Here is a 13,466-nt window from a genome sequence, read left to right on the forward strand (position 1 = left end):
CACAGCTGCACCTTGACAAGCACATCAGAGCCAGGGAGGTCAGGCTGGGATGCAGGAGGCAGCTTTCCTGGACAGACTGTCCCCAGGGCAGAGTGGATGCCAGGGGAACAGGGTGGTTTCTCTGGCAGAAGACACGAACTTTGTAAAACAGCTTGTACAGCGTTTAAAAAGCCCCAGTGATCTGTGAACACTAACGTGCTCCTCCTGGGTGCCGGGCGGTTCTACACCACCCGGTATGCGAATCTCGATCCTTGTGGGCAAGGTGACCGTGGTCGAAATGGATCTAAATTTAATTGTTCTTATTGGTAATCTGCATTTTGACTCCCGTTACTGATCAACTATGTGCACTTGGGAAAGGTACTTAACATTTGATTGTAACCTGCGGTAAGAAATGCATTTTATACTACAATCATTGCACACACACACACACACACACACACACGCACACTCCTACACGACCCAAACAAAGGTTTCATGAAGCAAAACTTACTATATGCATACAGTCCGATATGATCTGTTCAATTTCATTTGATAAAGACGCTGGCTGTGATCTATGATATTGACTTCATGACCCACTGATAAGTTGCAATTGGCAGTTTGATAAACACTGGTCTAGAGATTCTTTTAAATTTTCCCGACAATTATTTGAACCTATGAGTTTAACAGAAGCGCTCCCAGAAAGAACTTCTATTCTAGAGAATGTTCTTAGAAACTTTGGAGTAGGAAAGAAACCTGTGTGACTCGAACACTCTCAAGGGCGAATGTGATCATTGTGAAAGTCTCCTTCAAGTCAAGGCTCCCAGGCACGCGCTGGCCTCCGTGAGCTGGGGGGTACAGTTGCTATACACCCCTGCCATCAGGTGCCCTCAATTTCTTGCATCAGCAATCAGCCTGGTCACTGCACTCCTACAACCCTCCTGAGAAGCATTTTGGCAAAATGAAGGAAGGGCATAAAGGGGTGTATACACCCTGACCTAGCAATTCCACTCCTGATCGTATCTCCTAAGGAAATAGTTCCGATACTAATGGCAGAGTGTGTGTGTGTGTGTGTGTGCGCGCGCACGTGCGCGCCGACAGGTGGTTACATCAGGGCGGTGGAAGATGAGTATCTCTCTTTCCTTCATTTCTCTCTTCCTTTTCAGGAGGGAAGACAACTCTACTACTTTTTGATGATTACTCTAGTAGGAATACCCAACTGCCCATAGCAAAGCACCTCCCATCCTTCCTCCCCCTGAGGCTGGCAAAGGCTGCCATCACCTGGACGCCACCCGGAAGTACTTCTGGATGAAGTAGCACACCACGGCCAGGGGCAAGAGGGCCACGAGGAACACAGGCGTGACGTAGGAGATGACAGCCAGGGCTGAGACACAGAGCAGGGTGGAGCGGCTCAGGCACTCCAGCGTGGACGGGATGTGCTGACGGAAGAGAGGGTGAGAGAGGGAGGTGAGCTTTGGTGTTTACCTTCAGTGTGTTACCTGCCGCCATGTTTTGCTCTCTCCCATTACCACAGCCACACGTCTTCTCTCTCCAGCTACACTGTAGGCTTCCTGAGAGCAGGCGTCAGGACTTTGTTTCCTCACCATCTAGTACGATGGTAAATCAAGAACACAAGCTGAGTCGAAATGAATCTTCTCCACAAAACCAGTCACCTTGGTTCAGACAATGCTGGAACCTCACTGAAGTGAGCCAGCGGGTACTGGATGGAAGCCAAAGGGATGTGGTTTCCCTCCGCCTTATCATGACGGTGTCACAGGGGCAACCCCAGGCCCTGAGGCAGCACTATAATCAGATTGGGACCCACTGGGTTCCTCCCACGGGGCTCTGAGCACCAGATCTGGGGAAGCTGGCACCAGAGAGGAAAATTGTGGGCGCCTGGCCTCTCTCTGAACTGGGGAAATGGGTCACAGGCCTGTGTACCTGGTCGATGGTGTTACAGTCAGCTGAAAATCTATTCAGGATGCTTCCAAGGGGCGTGGTCTCAAAAAACCTAAGAGGCAACCAGAAGAACAGTTACTCATCCGTTTATTGATTTCCTTCCTGTTTATTGAATGAGGGTAGTTATTTCTTTCATTTTAGTGTCTCTGGGGTCATCTCTGGGTCTGGCGTCCTAGGGGTGGTTGCCTCTGCAAGTCTGTAGATATCTGGCCTGTGTTCCCGAGAATTCCTGCAGCTGCCCAGAGGGGTGCTGGGCCCTCACTGACCTCTCTGGCTCTTAAGCCCACTGCCACCTTCCTCAGTTGCTTGCTTAGCCTGACTCACTCAGCAGCTGTCCTGGGGACGTGGAGTCTTCTCCAGAGGGACGATCTGCCAGGGCGAACAGGGCCCTGGGGACAGCCTGTCAGCTGGCTGACCCTGCAAGGCTACTCAGGCTGTCATCACTCTGGCTCTGACCCAGAGCCGGCCCAACCCTAACGAGAGGATTTCAGAAGCTCAGATCTGGGACAAATAGAGGGTAAGTAAACATTGAAGTCATGTCTGTGGGCCACAGAGAGCTCATGAGTCTGAAAAGTAAAAAGTGTAGTCAGATGGTGAGGCCTTGGCATTGACAAGGGCCAGATAACCCGTTTGCCTGTCGTGCTTTAACGCTGAGTCAGCCGGTCGATTGGGCAGTGACCACCTTAAACCTGTTTCACACCAAGTGGCCTTTGGGATTTGTACACACCCCATTCCAGTAGATTAAAACATGTCCCCATGTCCCCAGTGTCAGAACCTGCACGCTGGCTGGGGGAGGAGGGGGAGAGCCGAATCTGTGGGTGGAGATGGGCAGATGGTACCTGCCTGGGGAAGGGAAACGTGCAAGAACGCAGAGCCTGCGGACGTTCACTCTGAAGGGCTGCTGTGACAGCTAGATGAAAAAACCGTATAAAATGCCGAGCACCGTGTGTGGTTTTCCTCTGCTTTCTGCCCCGAGGAGGGCACTTTACACACACTGTCTCCTTGAGCCACCCCTCCCCACTGCAGCCTGTGACAGAGGTTGCATATCCCCATTTTACAGATGGGAGAACTGAGGCCCAGAGAACGGTGACTTGCCCACAGCCCCGCATGGCCGGGGGAGAGCAGTACCTCATGGGAGCCAGGATGATCCGGTTCAGCAGGCTGCGGTGCAACCTCTTGGCCACCTTCAGCCCCGTCCACTCTACCGTGACGGACGTGACAAGGCACAACACGATACCCAGGCTGCAGAGCACCGTGAACACCATGGCATAGACAGTCTGGTCGAGGGCGCACTCCTGGGCCGGGCAGAGAATGAGATGGGGTCCTGGGGGGTCCGTGGGGCAGCCCTCTCCCCTCCCTGGCGCCCCCCGACCCCTGCCCTGGGGCTGCCAGCCACACCTGGCTGAGCGAGCAGTTCCCGGCTGCGGGGCTCAGGGTCAGGGCGCTGTCGGTCCACTTGGCCAGCCAGTAGTCAATGGCCACCAAGACCATGTGCTTGAGCAGCTGGGAGAAGACGAGCAGCGACAGCAGCAGGATGCCGGCCGACGACAAATACTTGGCGCAGGCTCGCCACGGGATCTTGGCCCGCTGGTGCAGCACTGAAGACAGGTTGTCCTCCTCCTCGCTCTCAGCTGCTTCCTCTGCAGGCCGTAAGAACCCCCCCTGTGGCTTCCCATTTCGCATCCCTCAGGCTGAGCCAGGGGCCTGTTATCCCCACTTACGGATGGGAAAACCGAGGCACACAGAGCGGAAGGGATTTAATGACAGTCACAGTATCTCACCACCCCCAGAACCCCGAGCCTTCATCTCCCCATGGTCCATCAGACCTCAGGCCATGATTTCACTGCCAGTCCCACTGTCTGTACCTTCCTCCTCTTCCTCATCCTGCAGAAGGCCATCTCTTGAGGACATGGCCCGGGGCAGGCCCTGAGATGGCTCTGTGGCTTTTCTCTCCATGACGGTCTCCTGGAAGACAGATGGAACCTGGCCACTGTCCTCAGAGTGTGCAGAGGGAAGAAGGGAGGATGGAGGACAGCCATCCCTGGCAATGAGCAGAGTCAGGTTTCCAGAGTGCCCCCACCTGGGGGAGGGTCCAGATGGATGCGAGTTTGTCTTGCCAGAATTTACTCCTCCCCATTTATCGGCTCACGATACCCCAAATATTCCTGTGGGAGACCCTCTCTCCCCTATTCCTAGTCTCTGTGACTCGGGTGGGCTGATCATTCTCCCTGGCTCCCTGGGTGGACACGAGACTCAGGGCTGGCCAATCTCACATTCCACATCCCTGGCCACAGTGATTTATCCAGGGGGGGCACAGGACCAAAGCGGACAAAGGAGCCTGGGGACTTGTGCTGAACCGTTGTGACAGAGGCATTCTCTTGCTGGCAGAGGTGTTGAGCCGGGAGAACGTAAGCCCGCGGCTGCTGATAGCTCTCTCCGCCACCACGAGAATGAGGCCGGTCTGAGGGGAGCAGAGCCAAGGAGGGAGATAAACAGGTTCCTGACGGCAGTGTTTAACTACCTGGATCCAGCTCCACCTGAAGCTGGTCCTTTTTACTTTCATGAGCCAAAAAATCCTCAACTCTCCCCTTTCCTGCTTCGCCAGTTTGAGCTGATTCTCTGAAGCTTTATAACTAAATGGTTTCTGGCTATTTCAGGGGACGGGGAAGGCGTCCACCTGAGTCTGCGCTGAGTAGACGGCACAGGTACCGGCCCTCCTCTGGCAGTTGGAAGTGCTCGCTCAGCCCCCACATCTGTCCTTGGGGGAGTTTCCTAGGGCAGTGAGGGCAGGAAGGCCTTTGTGTGTTCACGTTTCCACCTTCTCCTCCGAGGTTGTCTGCCTGGCCCCTAGGACATACTCACCTTCTCCAGCTCTTGGTCCTGCCGGTTCATGAGGGTCTTCCAGTGCTCAAAGAGCTGGCACTCAGACCTCTGGAAGTCCTTGAGCGTGCCCTCCCTCTGGATGGTGCCATCCTTCATGGCGATGATCTGGAAAAGCAGAAACAGACCCGGCCCGGGGCTGAACGGGAAGGGGGAGTGGCGGTCACACCCCTGCCTCAGCAAGGAGTCTGCGGTGGACCGGCACACATTCTTTCCCCCACCACAACTGGCCGCTGGCTTCCCCACGGCAGTCCTCACCGACCTACTCCCAGGATTTAGAGGTCTGTACTTCTCGGGGGGTACTTCTCAGAGGTTGCCCCAGGGTTGCTAAGAGGGTTTGCAGAGCAAATTGATGTATCCTCGTCAAGCGGTCTGATTCCTCGCTAGGATCCCATCAGGGGCAGCTGTTTTCACACACTCAACAGCTAATCGCACGCTACGTCTAGATCCTCTGACCGCACGTCTGGTAGGTTCCACCAGTGGTTGACGACGCACCTATTGGTCTAAGTGTGTGTGGCCATGCCTCTTTGAAATCAATAAAACTGATTTTATTTGAAACGCTCAGTGTTTCCCACTCATGGACACTCGTCATTAATTCAGAGACCCTCCCCTGCTCCTTTACCCCCTGGGGTGCAAGGAGGGATGCCTGGGAGACTTGCTCACTGACATTTCAAGGAACCAGTCATGGCTTTGTCTGCCTTCTTTGGACTAAAGATTGTCCTGAACTGCCTTGCCAAGGTCACCATGGAAACTCAATCACAGACCTTCTGCACCTGTTACAACAGTTTTTTTAAAAATATGGATTTTTTTTCCTCCCTTTTTCATAGTAGAGGGAGGATTTTACCACATGCAGAAGGAAGACTTAGGTCCATTTAGCATAGGTCTGAAGCTCAAGGAGGCCCTCAATTTTCAGGGGCAAATTTATATAGGAGTCTGGCAAGGCCCCGATTGTAAAAGTCACGTGATTGCCACCTTAAAGGTTAAATGCTTTCCAATTAATTGAGAAGTAACTGTTATCTACGTATTGAGGAGTGCAGAAATTTGGATAATGTGAGGTTTCACAAAATTGCATCCCATTGATAATACTGATGTTTCTACTAATACTTGTATTGTTTGTTTCCGTATTTTCCAGTTGATCTTGACTTAGATACATCCAACCCGTGGTGGGTCAGAGGACAGGAAGCTGGCTCTCCCATCCGAATCGGCAGTCCCAAGGCCAGGGGGATGAGCCATCAAACTGGGCCATAAACAGAAGGTAGGAATTGAGTGTCTGCTCCTTTCTGAGACTTCTCGGTGCCAGCCTTGCAGGTACCCAGAGGGGCCCCAGGTGAGGGTGGGAACATCTGAAGCTCTAGGTGACACTGAGCCCTTGGCCTGCAGGATCTGCCGAAGCTACGAAGCCATTCAGTGTGCATCTCTTCTGCCCTCAGCAATTGCTACTGAGACACCGACTCCTTGGGAGATGTCCTACTGCCTCTCCCACCTCAGCCCTCTATAGCGTGACCTCCTTGTGGCCTCTCACCCAGTCCGCATGTGGCAGGTACTGGAGCTTGTGGGTCACTAGGACCACTGTCCTCTTGTCATCCTGGAGCAGCTCAAGGATCCCGGCTTGCATCAGGTGGTCACTCAGATGGACATCCAGAGCTGAGAAGGGGTCATCCTGGGCGGAGGGAAGAAGGTCGGGGCAAGTGTGTGGGGAGAGGGTAACAGCGAGAACAAAAACCATCAGAGTTATACCAGCTGTGGTCCAGGGACTGGCACTAGTTCGCTAGTTCGCTGTACAGCCTCGGACAATGTACCTAACCTCTCTGGGCTTTACATGCCTCATCTTAAAATGCGGCTGTTATCAGTTATTGCTTTCAAACAGATTTAATCACAGGCACTTCCTGACTGCCGAACCTTCAGTAGCTCCCCATTGCCTCTCAAGTCCAAATTCCTTAGCGTGGTGATCTAGGCCCTCTATTACCCGCTCAGTCTTTCTGGTCTCACTTATTTGTCCTGTCCAAGTTCCCTGTATTCCAGGTTTCCAGAGAACTTGCCATTCCAGGTTTTTTTTTTTTACCTATGCTCTTTCCTCTGCCCCAAGTGCCATTTTGCCTTTTGTCTGCCTGGTGAACTCCTACTCACCCTTCAGTGCTCTATCCTAGCTCTTCCTGTGTCCTTTCTTCACTTCCATGCCTAGCTTTCCCTCCTCTCAATTCCAGTTTTAATAGTTATTCGTCCATTCCTGTGAGGCCCCCAGGAACCGACACCCCTTGTGCCTGGTAGAGTAGGAGCTTAATACAACTTTGCTGAAATAAACAAAAATACCCTCTTTATTTCTAACAATGCTGTTTAAAGCTCATATAAAACCATGAATAAGCTAGTACTTTGTAAAGTGCTATGTCAGATGGTAACAAAGACTATGAACCTCTACATTTTGAAGTGTGTTTAGTGGGGAGCATTTATGTGTGTTGGGGGCAGAAGGGGGAAAGAATAAAACCAGGTTCAGAGACCTGAGGTTCCTTCTTCTGACTCCCCACCCAAACGTCTTTCCTCTTTCCTTCTGTTTAACCGACTCACTCTTCAAGGTCTTCCTCCAGGAAGCTCTCCCTGATTATTCTAGCCCTCACAGTTGTCTCCTTGGACAAGCCTCCTCATAGACTGTGCCCCACAGTTTGCCTTTCAGCTGGGCTGTGGCTCTTGGGTGTGGTGACCTCCATCTCCCTAGTTAGACATCTCTGAGGCCGAGGACTGGCTCTCAGAATTCTCCCGGGTCAACCAAAGCACCTAACGCAGAACTTGGCATGAAATAGGGTAGGGATCGCTAATAAGCTGACCTCACGTTTGACCGCTAGTGGGTATCTGGAGTGCTGTGTGGAGAAGGATTCTGAGGCCAAGTGAAGTTTCCCACAGAAACTAATGTGGGGTTTCACAGAATTGCTTTCATTGATAATGCTGAATTTTCTGTGACTACTGCTGTGATCAGTTAGCAATGTCTGCTCTGGGCATGGGGATGGGAAGTGCCAGCAAACATTCCACAAATCATAGTGGGGCTAAATAAGTGTTGATAGTTGGGGCCGTCCTACAGGGAGGCGGCCTGTAACTACTCCACATCTCCCGTATGGCTACTGCAGAGTTCAGTGTGAAGTCCTCAGTGGGTCATTTGCACTATCCTTGCCTCAGTTTCCCCGTCAGTGATTAGGTAATATCTCTGGCAGGAGAGGCTTACTCCTGGAGAGGGAGGTTGTTGGGTGTTGTGTGTGTGTGTGTGTGTGTGTGTGTGTGTGTGTGTGTGTGTGTGAACGGGCCGTGAGTCAGGGAGGACCCCGAGGGAGATGCCAGCTAATACACTTACCAAGAAGACAACGTTGGTGTGCTGGTACAGGGCTCGGGCCACACTGATTCGCTGGCGTTGGCCACCAGATAGATTGATGCCCTGCGACCAAAGGAGAGGAAAGGTCATGCTCTCAGAGCCCCTCAGGAAAGACTGTCCTGCCCCTTACTTGACTGCAAGCTCCTTCAGGTGGAGGCCTGGCTCTAGCCACCTCTTTCCTGCCCCTCACTGTGAAGAGAGGAGGATCTTACACGTGTTTACTAAATTCATTCAGAAGTGGGGAGCACGATCCCCCCGTCTTTGAAGACTCATGATGTAGGTGCTAGGCACTATCTGACCGGGGACGACTAAGACAGAGGAAGTAGGGATTTAAATCATACATAAGGAGGGCAGTTGTGGGAGAACCCGATTTGCCTAAGCTTACGGCAGAGGAGCCCCACCTTGTGAGTATACGTGAAGGATAGAACCCCGGGCCTACCGCACCATCATGTGGGCCCTTCGGACATACGTGGGGCATGAATGAAGGAGATGCCAAGTCACCTCCAGCCCAGGAGGGCGCGAGTGGCAAATGTGTCGAGGACAGCCAGCAGCCCGGGGCTCAAGACCGTTTTGAGCTCACTGCAGGCAGCTCTTCCGCCCTTACCCTCTCTTATTTTCCAGTTCCCTGCTCTCCCTGAGAACGATCTCAGGGCATGCTGGTGGCGATGGGTGGGGATCAGGGGAGCCTGAGGGCCCCTGCCTTGAAAAAACCCCATAGAGGCTGCTACTAACCCGTTCCCCAATCTGAGTCTGGTCTCCATGGGGCAGGATGTCGATGTCCGGCTGTAGGGAGCAGGCTTCGATGACCATTTTGTACCTGGAGTGGTTGGGACAGGGGGCGGGGGGAAGGACAGAGCCGATCAGCCTGGCCAGAGTCGGGCCTGACCACATGCAGGGGGTCATTAGCTTCCGGGCAGCTGTGCTGGGCAGGGGGGGGAGCAATGGCTTTAATGGCCTTCTGCCTGGCTGCAGGCAAACACCACGGGAGCTTGAAAAGAGCTGAGGGCAGCACCTCCCAGAGTCTTGGGGCCAGTTAAATATTTGAAGGATGAAATTGGATAGTAGCAAATATGCCATGTAAGTGACAAGAGGGGGCCCGAGGCCCCTGTGCAGTGGGGGAAGCTACTGCCAGAGCCCACACTGGGGGCACCACCAGGGAAAATCACTGCTGGTTGGCTTAGGCAGTAATGATGATGGCTGATCAAATATTTGCCCAGCCTGTTCCTTTCATACTTCCCCTGGCCAGCTCTTAGCTTGGGCAGGTGCCAACCAGGGTGCATGGAGGCGACAAGAGTGTCTTGGTGACATGGAATTGGGTGTCAGGCAGCCTTGGATTTGAGACCCATTTCTCTCACTTATTGGCTGGGTGGCCTTGGGCAAGTTACCTAACCCTTCTGAGCCTTGGTTTCCTCCTTTGTAAAATGGGGGTAATAATAGTAGCTGCCTCCTGGGCGGCTGTGAGCATTAGAGGAAACCACGCATGTAAAGAGTAGGACACGGCACTTGGCACCCAGGAGCTCAATCAATGGTAGCAATTATTATCATTGGAGGGAAAATCGTGCACAAACTACAGAGCTGGGTGTAGGGAATAATGGGAAGCTGGGTCAGCCTTCCCCTCAGCCTCAAGAGAAGGCATCAGGGCTTTCACCTAACTCCCCCTCTTTCCTACCCTCATACCCACAGGAGCTGGACTGCCCCGATACCCAGGCCCATCTGGATCATTTCCAGATGCACCATATGGAACAGGCTGGAATCCAGATAAGCATCCTGGAGAGCAGAATGGCTGGGTGTGGGTGATCAATGGAGGGGCAGGGCAGCCAGCTGGGGCTCGGGCACCGGGGAGGGTTGGCTAATGCTGCCCTTGACCAGTTTCTCCCCTCCCCCAGCCTGTCTTCCTCTGAGAGGCGTTTACCGTTGTTTGTTGAAGGGACTCTCAAAGGTGATGTTCTCCTCCACAGTGGCATTGAGCAGCCATGGTTTCTGAGAAGCATAGGCCACGGGGCCTCTCTTCCTGGAATACAGCAGGTGGGAGTAGGGGAGGCATTCTCAGGGGCTCGTTCTCAGAGGCAGTTGTCAAGCAGATGGTTTAGACCAGGGAGGTGCACTTAGCAGAAATCTGCTTTGTGTGGTCTCCAGTGGCCTGGGACGGGTTTGGGTGCCCGGGTCTTAGCAGACTAGGGGGAACACGATTGCACCCCTGCCCTGCCCTGCATCAAACCTGTCTCCTCCCTGTCATCTGTTCTTCCTGAATCTTTACCCAGAACTGGGAGGAGCCCAAAGTGTAACCAAACCCTCAACCCCTAATTTCCTGCTTCCCTGAGGGGCCCTCAAACCACCTGATTTTGATATTAACAGGTAATTCTCCAAGTGGAACTTAAAAAAAAAATAGCAGAGCCAAGGAAACCACATTTAGTGTGATAAGGTTTTTGAAGACCAAAAACAAGGGGGTGGGTGGGGGAGATAAAAATGGTCTGATGTGAAGGGAGCAGCTTAAAGCACAGAAGCAGTGGGGGCCTCAGAACAATCTGATGAGCACAGAGCCCCCCTGGGTCTCTTCCCTGCAGCTAGGCTGGGCCCTGCGGGGAGGGGCTGCCTTCAAGGGTTCTGAGGCTCCCTTGGGCTGAGAGCCCTTCTGAGGAAGTCTCCCCAGTGGGCAGGTGCTCCCAGTCACAGTACCTGACGTCCGAGTCGGCCACTGGCTCCCGCTCTGGGCTGCAGCAGGAAGAAAAGACACAACTTCAGGGCTCCCATGCACGCACCAACTTCTCCCTAGACATCTGTGCTCCTTCAAACCTGGCATGAGGGTGCCTTTATGGTCCCTGGGACGCAGGATGCAGCCACCCGTGTCACATGGAGGGGTGTGGAGAGGGGCTCGGCCATCCTGGGGGTGCCTCCACTGCCCGACCCTGTGTAGCACCCCCAGTATGTGTGGGGTGCGTGAGGAGGGCCCCAGGGCCCAGCCGAGAGGGAGAACGGGGGAAAGGCACCAATGGTGTAAGCTTGTGTGTGTGTGCGGTGGGAAGAATCCCGTGTCAGAGGAGTATCAAGGCCAACACATGGCTCCTCTAGACTCCAGCGTCTGCATCGGGGCTCAAATGCACAGACGCGTCTCAGACAGACGTGGCTGCCCAAACAGCTGGGGCAGGGAGGGTTGTCTGGAAGGAGCCAGGCCAGGCCCGCAGCTCGTGTGTGGGAACGTTGAGCCCATGGCACTCTCGCGGTGGCAGCCAGAGGGCCGAGAAGGGCTCGGGCGTGACTGGAAGCCTGGTGTGGCCCTGTCAGCAGGCGGCGGTGGAATCTGGGGGATCTGAGGGGAGGGGGGCATGGTCAGCTGCCGTGTCCACGTGCCCCGGGCTGCCTGCAAGGGCTCCAGCGCCAGTTCCGCTGTCCCGCTGCTCTCATCACAGGCCATACTCGTCACGTACCATGAGCTCGGCCGTTTGGCTCAAGGACCGTGGTTACTGTGGCTAGAGAGTACGGGGCCTGTCATCACGCCCCGGCACTTGGGGACAAGGTGGGAGAAAGGGCAGAGGAAACACGGGCAAGCGAAACACTCCGGCGTCAGAGTGAAGGCCAGGAGCTTGAGCTGAGTTACGACGTTGAGTCAACGTTCCCAGTCCTGACTTCAAGCCACCGCCAGGGTGTTTCGCATGTTCTGGGGAGATGTGAGGCTGGGGAGGGGCGAGAGGGTCTCAGAGCCTCATTAATCGATCTCACGTGGACTTTTTCAGACCTGTACACTAAACATAAAGCAGCACGGCTGCATTTTCTGTCTGGTCTGGGGGATAACCACCTCCTCTTTCCCAGCCGTGTTTCTCAACTTTTTTTTCCCCAGGAGCATTCCCTAGGGCCTTTTTAGACACTTTTTTTTCCCTAATTGTCTTTTCCCTGCCACATTTGTTTTCCAATTCTAAAAACCATTGAATGATCACAAGGTTGTCACAAGGTTGTGCAAGTATCACCACTAATCCCACATTTGTATCACCTCCCCAAAATAAACCCTGTACCCAATAGCAGTTACTCCCTTTCTCCCTTCCCGCCAGCCCGTGGCAAGCAGGAAGCTACTTTCTGACCGTCTACCACGACATTTTAATTAATTAATTAATCAAACATTTTTTTATTTTAAGTAGGCTCCACACCCACCATGGGGCTTGAACTCACGACCCTGAAATCAAGAGTCTCATGCTCCACACGGACTGAGCCAGCCAGGTGCCCCGTTCACCACGAAATTTTTAAACCACAGATATATTGTATATCTGTTTATATATTACATAGCCCTTTGGAGGGCCACAGACTGGCATGTCTAAGTTTTTTCTCTCCAGGAACCAGAGAAAGCATGCCTTATGTGTCCAGTGCCTCTGACACAAAGTTAGCTGCGCTCCCTGCAATCCAGACTCAGTACCCCCCAAGCCCTCCCAGCGCCCTCCCCCCAGCTTCTTCCCTTTGTTGGGACCCCCTTCTAACCCAGTTCCGAGGCTGTACCTGGGGTCCTCTCCCGTCTCATCAGGAAGGCTGCTGGGGCACAAATGGGAAAAACCAACACAGTTACTTCTCACTCCACTGCATTTCTCCCCATCACAAGGGTCTTTGGAGAGAAGCCATCCCGCCATCCCCACCCCTCCCCAGTGTCCCCAAGTGGCTTCCTTGGGGCACAAACCACTCTTCTCAATCTCTGTCCTCCCACAGCACCTAGACGAGCACCCTCCAAATAGCAAGGGCTAAATCCGTGCTCCTGGCACGGGCTCAGAGCAGCCGTGAGGCTGGCCGGGCATCACCATGGTTTTCCAGGTGGGAAAACGAAAGCTCAGAGAGGGACCTTGACTTTGCCAAGGTCAGAATCAATGTATGCAGTGCTTTTGAACTGTAGATTGGGACCCGATAACCGGGTGTGAATTAAGAGAAGTGCAATTGCACTAAAAAAAAAGTGTGCACGGCACGTGGTTAAGATGTGCCTGACATAACATAATAAAAAATTATTTAAAAAAAATAAAATTGTAAAAAAAAAAGATGTGGTGAATTTTTTCTCTTATCTGTCAACGCAGAAACGTAGTGGCCTGTGACATAAATGCATTTCACACTGTGGATTATAGTAAAAAAAAAAAAAAGGAAAACACTGAGTGAGGCAACCTGAATTTTGGTGCCAACTCTGCCGGTGCTCTTCCTCCTCCCCCAGACCACCTCTCAACCTTCCAGAAGTAGCCCTCTGCTGATAAAATGGGTGCTTCCGACATGCACATTTGGGGAAAAACAATTGGCTCTGTTTTCGTACAGATCTTACTTTAATCATACTGAAACC

At 53.1% G+C, this 13,466-nt stretch overlaps 1 protein-coding gene and 1 long non-coding RNA gene across 6 annotated transcripts in view; one reads left to right on the forward strand and one right to left on the reverse strand.

The window, feature by feature from the left end:
* Nucleotides 1-13,466, reverse strand: part of ABCC8 (ATP binding cassette subfamily C member 8) — a 73,261-nt gene that overhangs the window by 9,947 nt on the left and 49,848 nt on the right. For 3 of the 5 annotated variants that reach the window (XM_040638869.1, XM_040638866.1, XM_040638864.1), the window contains exons 17-28: nucleotides 12,653-12,682; nucleotides 10,847-10,882; nucleotides 10,083-10,181; nucleotides 8,903-8,987; nucleotides 8,153-8,233; nucleotides 6,338-6,475; nucleotides 4,798-4,923; nucleotides 3,801-3,900; nucleotides 3,334-3,575; nucleotides 3,064-3,230; nucleotides 1,918-1,987; nucleotides 1,258-1,415 (exon numbers count right to left, since the gene is read on the reverse strand). In XM_040638869.1, coding sequence (XP_040494803.1) covers nucleotides 1,258-1,415; nucleotides 1,918-1,987; nucleotides 3,064-3,230; nucleotides 3,334-3,575; nucleotides 3,801-3,900; nucleotides 4,798-4,923; nucleotides 6,338-6,475; nucleotides 8,153-8,233; nucleotides 8,903-8,987; nucleotides 10,083-10,181; nucleotides 10,847-10,882; nucleotides 12,653-12,682 — 1,332 coding nt within the window. Of the gene's footprint in view, nucleotides 1-1,257; nucleotides 1,416-1,917; nucleotides 1,988-3,063; nucleotides 3,231-3,333; nucleotides 3,576-3,800; nucleotides 3,901-4,797; nucleotides 4,924-6,337; nucleotides 6,476-8,152; nucleotides 8,234-8,902; nucleotides 8,988-10,082; nucleotides 10,182-10,846; nucleotides 10,883-12,652; nucleotides 12,686-13,466 lie in introns of all 5 variants that reach the window. The other 2 variants (XM_040638868.1, XM_040638865.1) reach the window with 1 other exon arrangement.
* Nucleotides 4,864-6,337, forward strand: LOC121104749. Its single transcript, XR_005837065.1, has 3 exons — nucleotides 4,864-5,096; nucleotides 5,948-6,070; nucleotides 6,196-6,337. It is a non-coding gene; the product is annotated as an uncharacterized LOC121104749 (long non-coding RNA).

Source organism: Ursus maritimus, unplaced genomic scaffold (assembly GCF_017311325.1).
Source record: "Ursus maritimus isolate PB19 unplaced genomic scaffold, ASM1731132v1 scaffold_23, whole genome shotgun sequence".
In the NCBI taxonomy this organism is placed as follows: domain Eukaryota; kingdom Metazoa; phylum Chordata; class Mammalia; order Carnivora; family Ursidae; genus Ursus; species Ursus maritimus.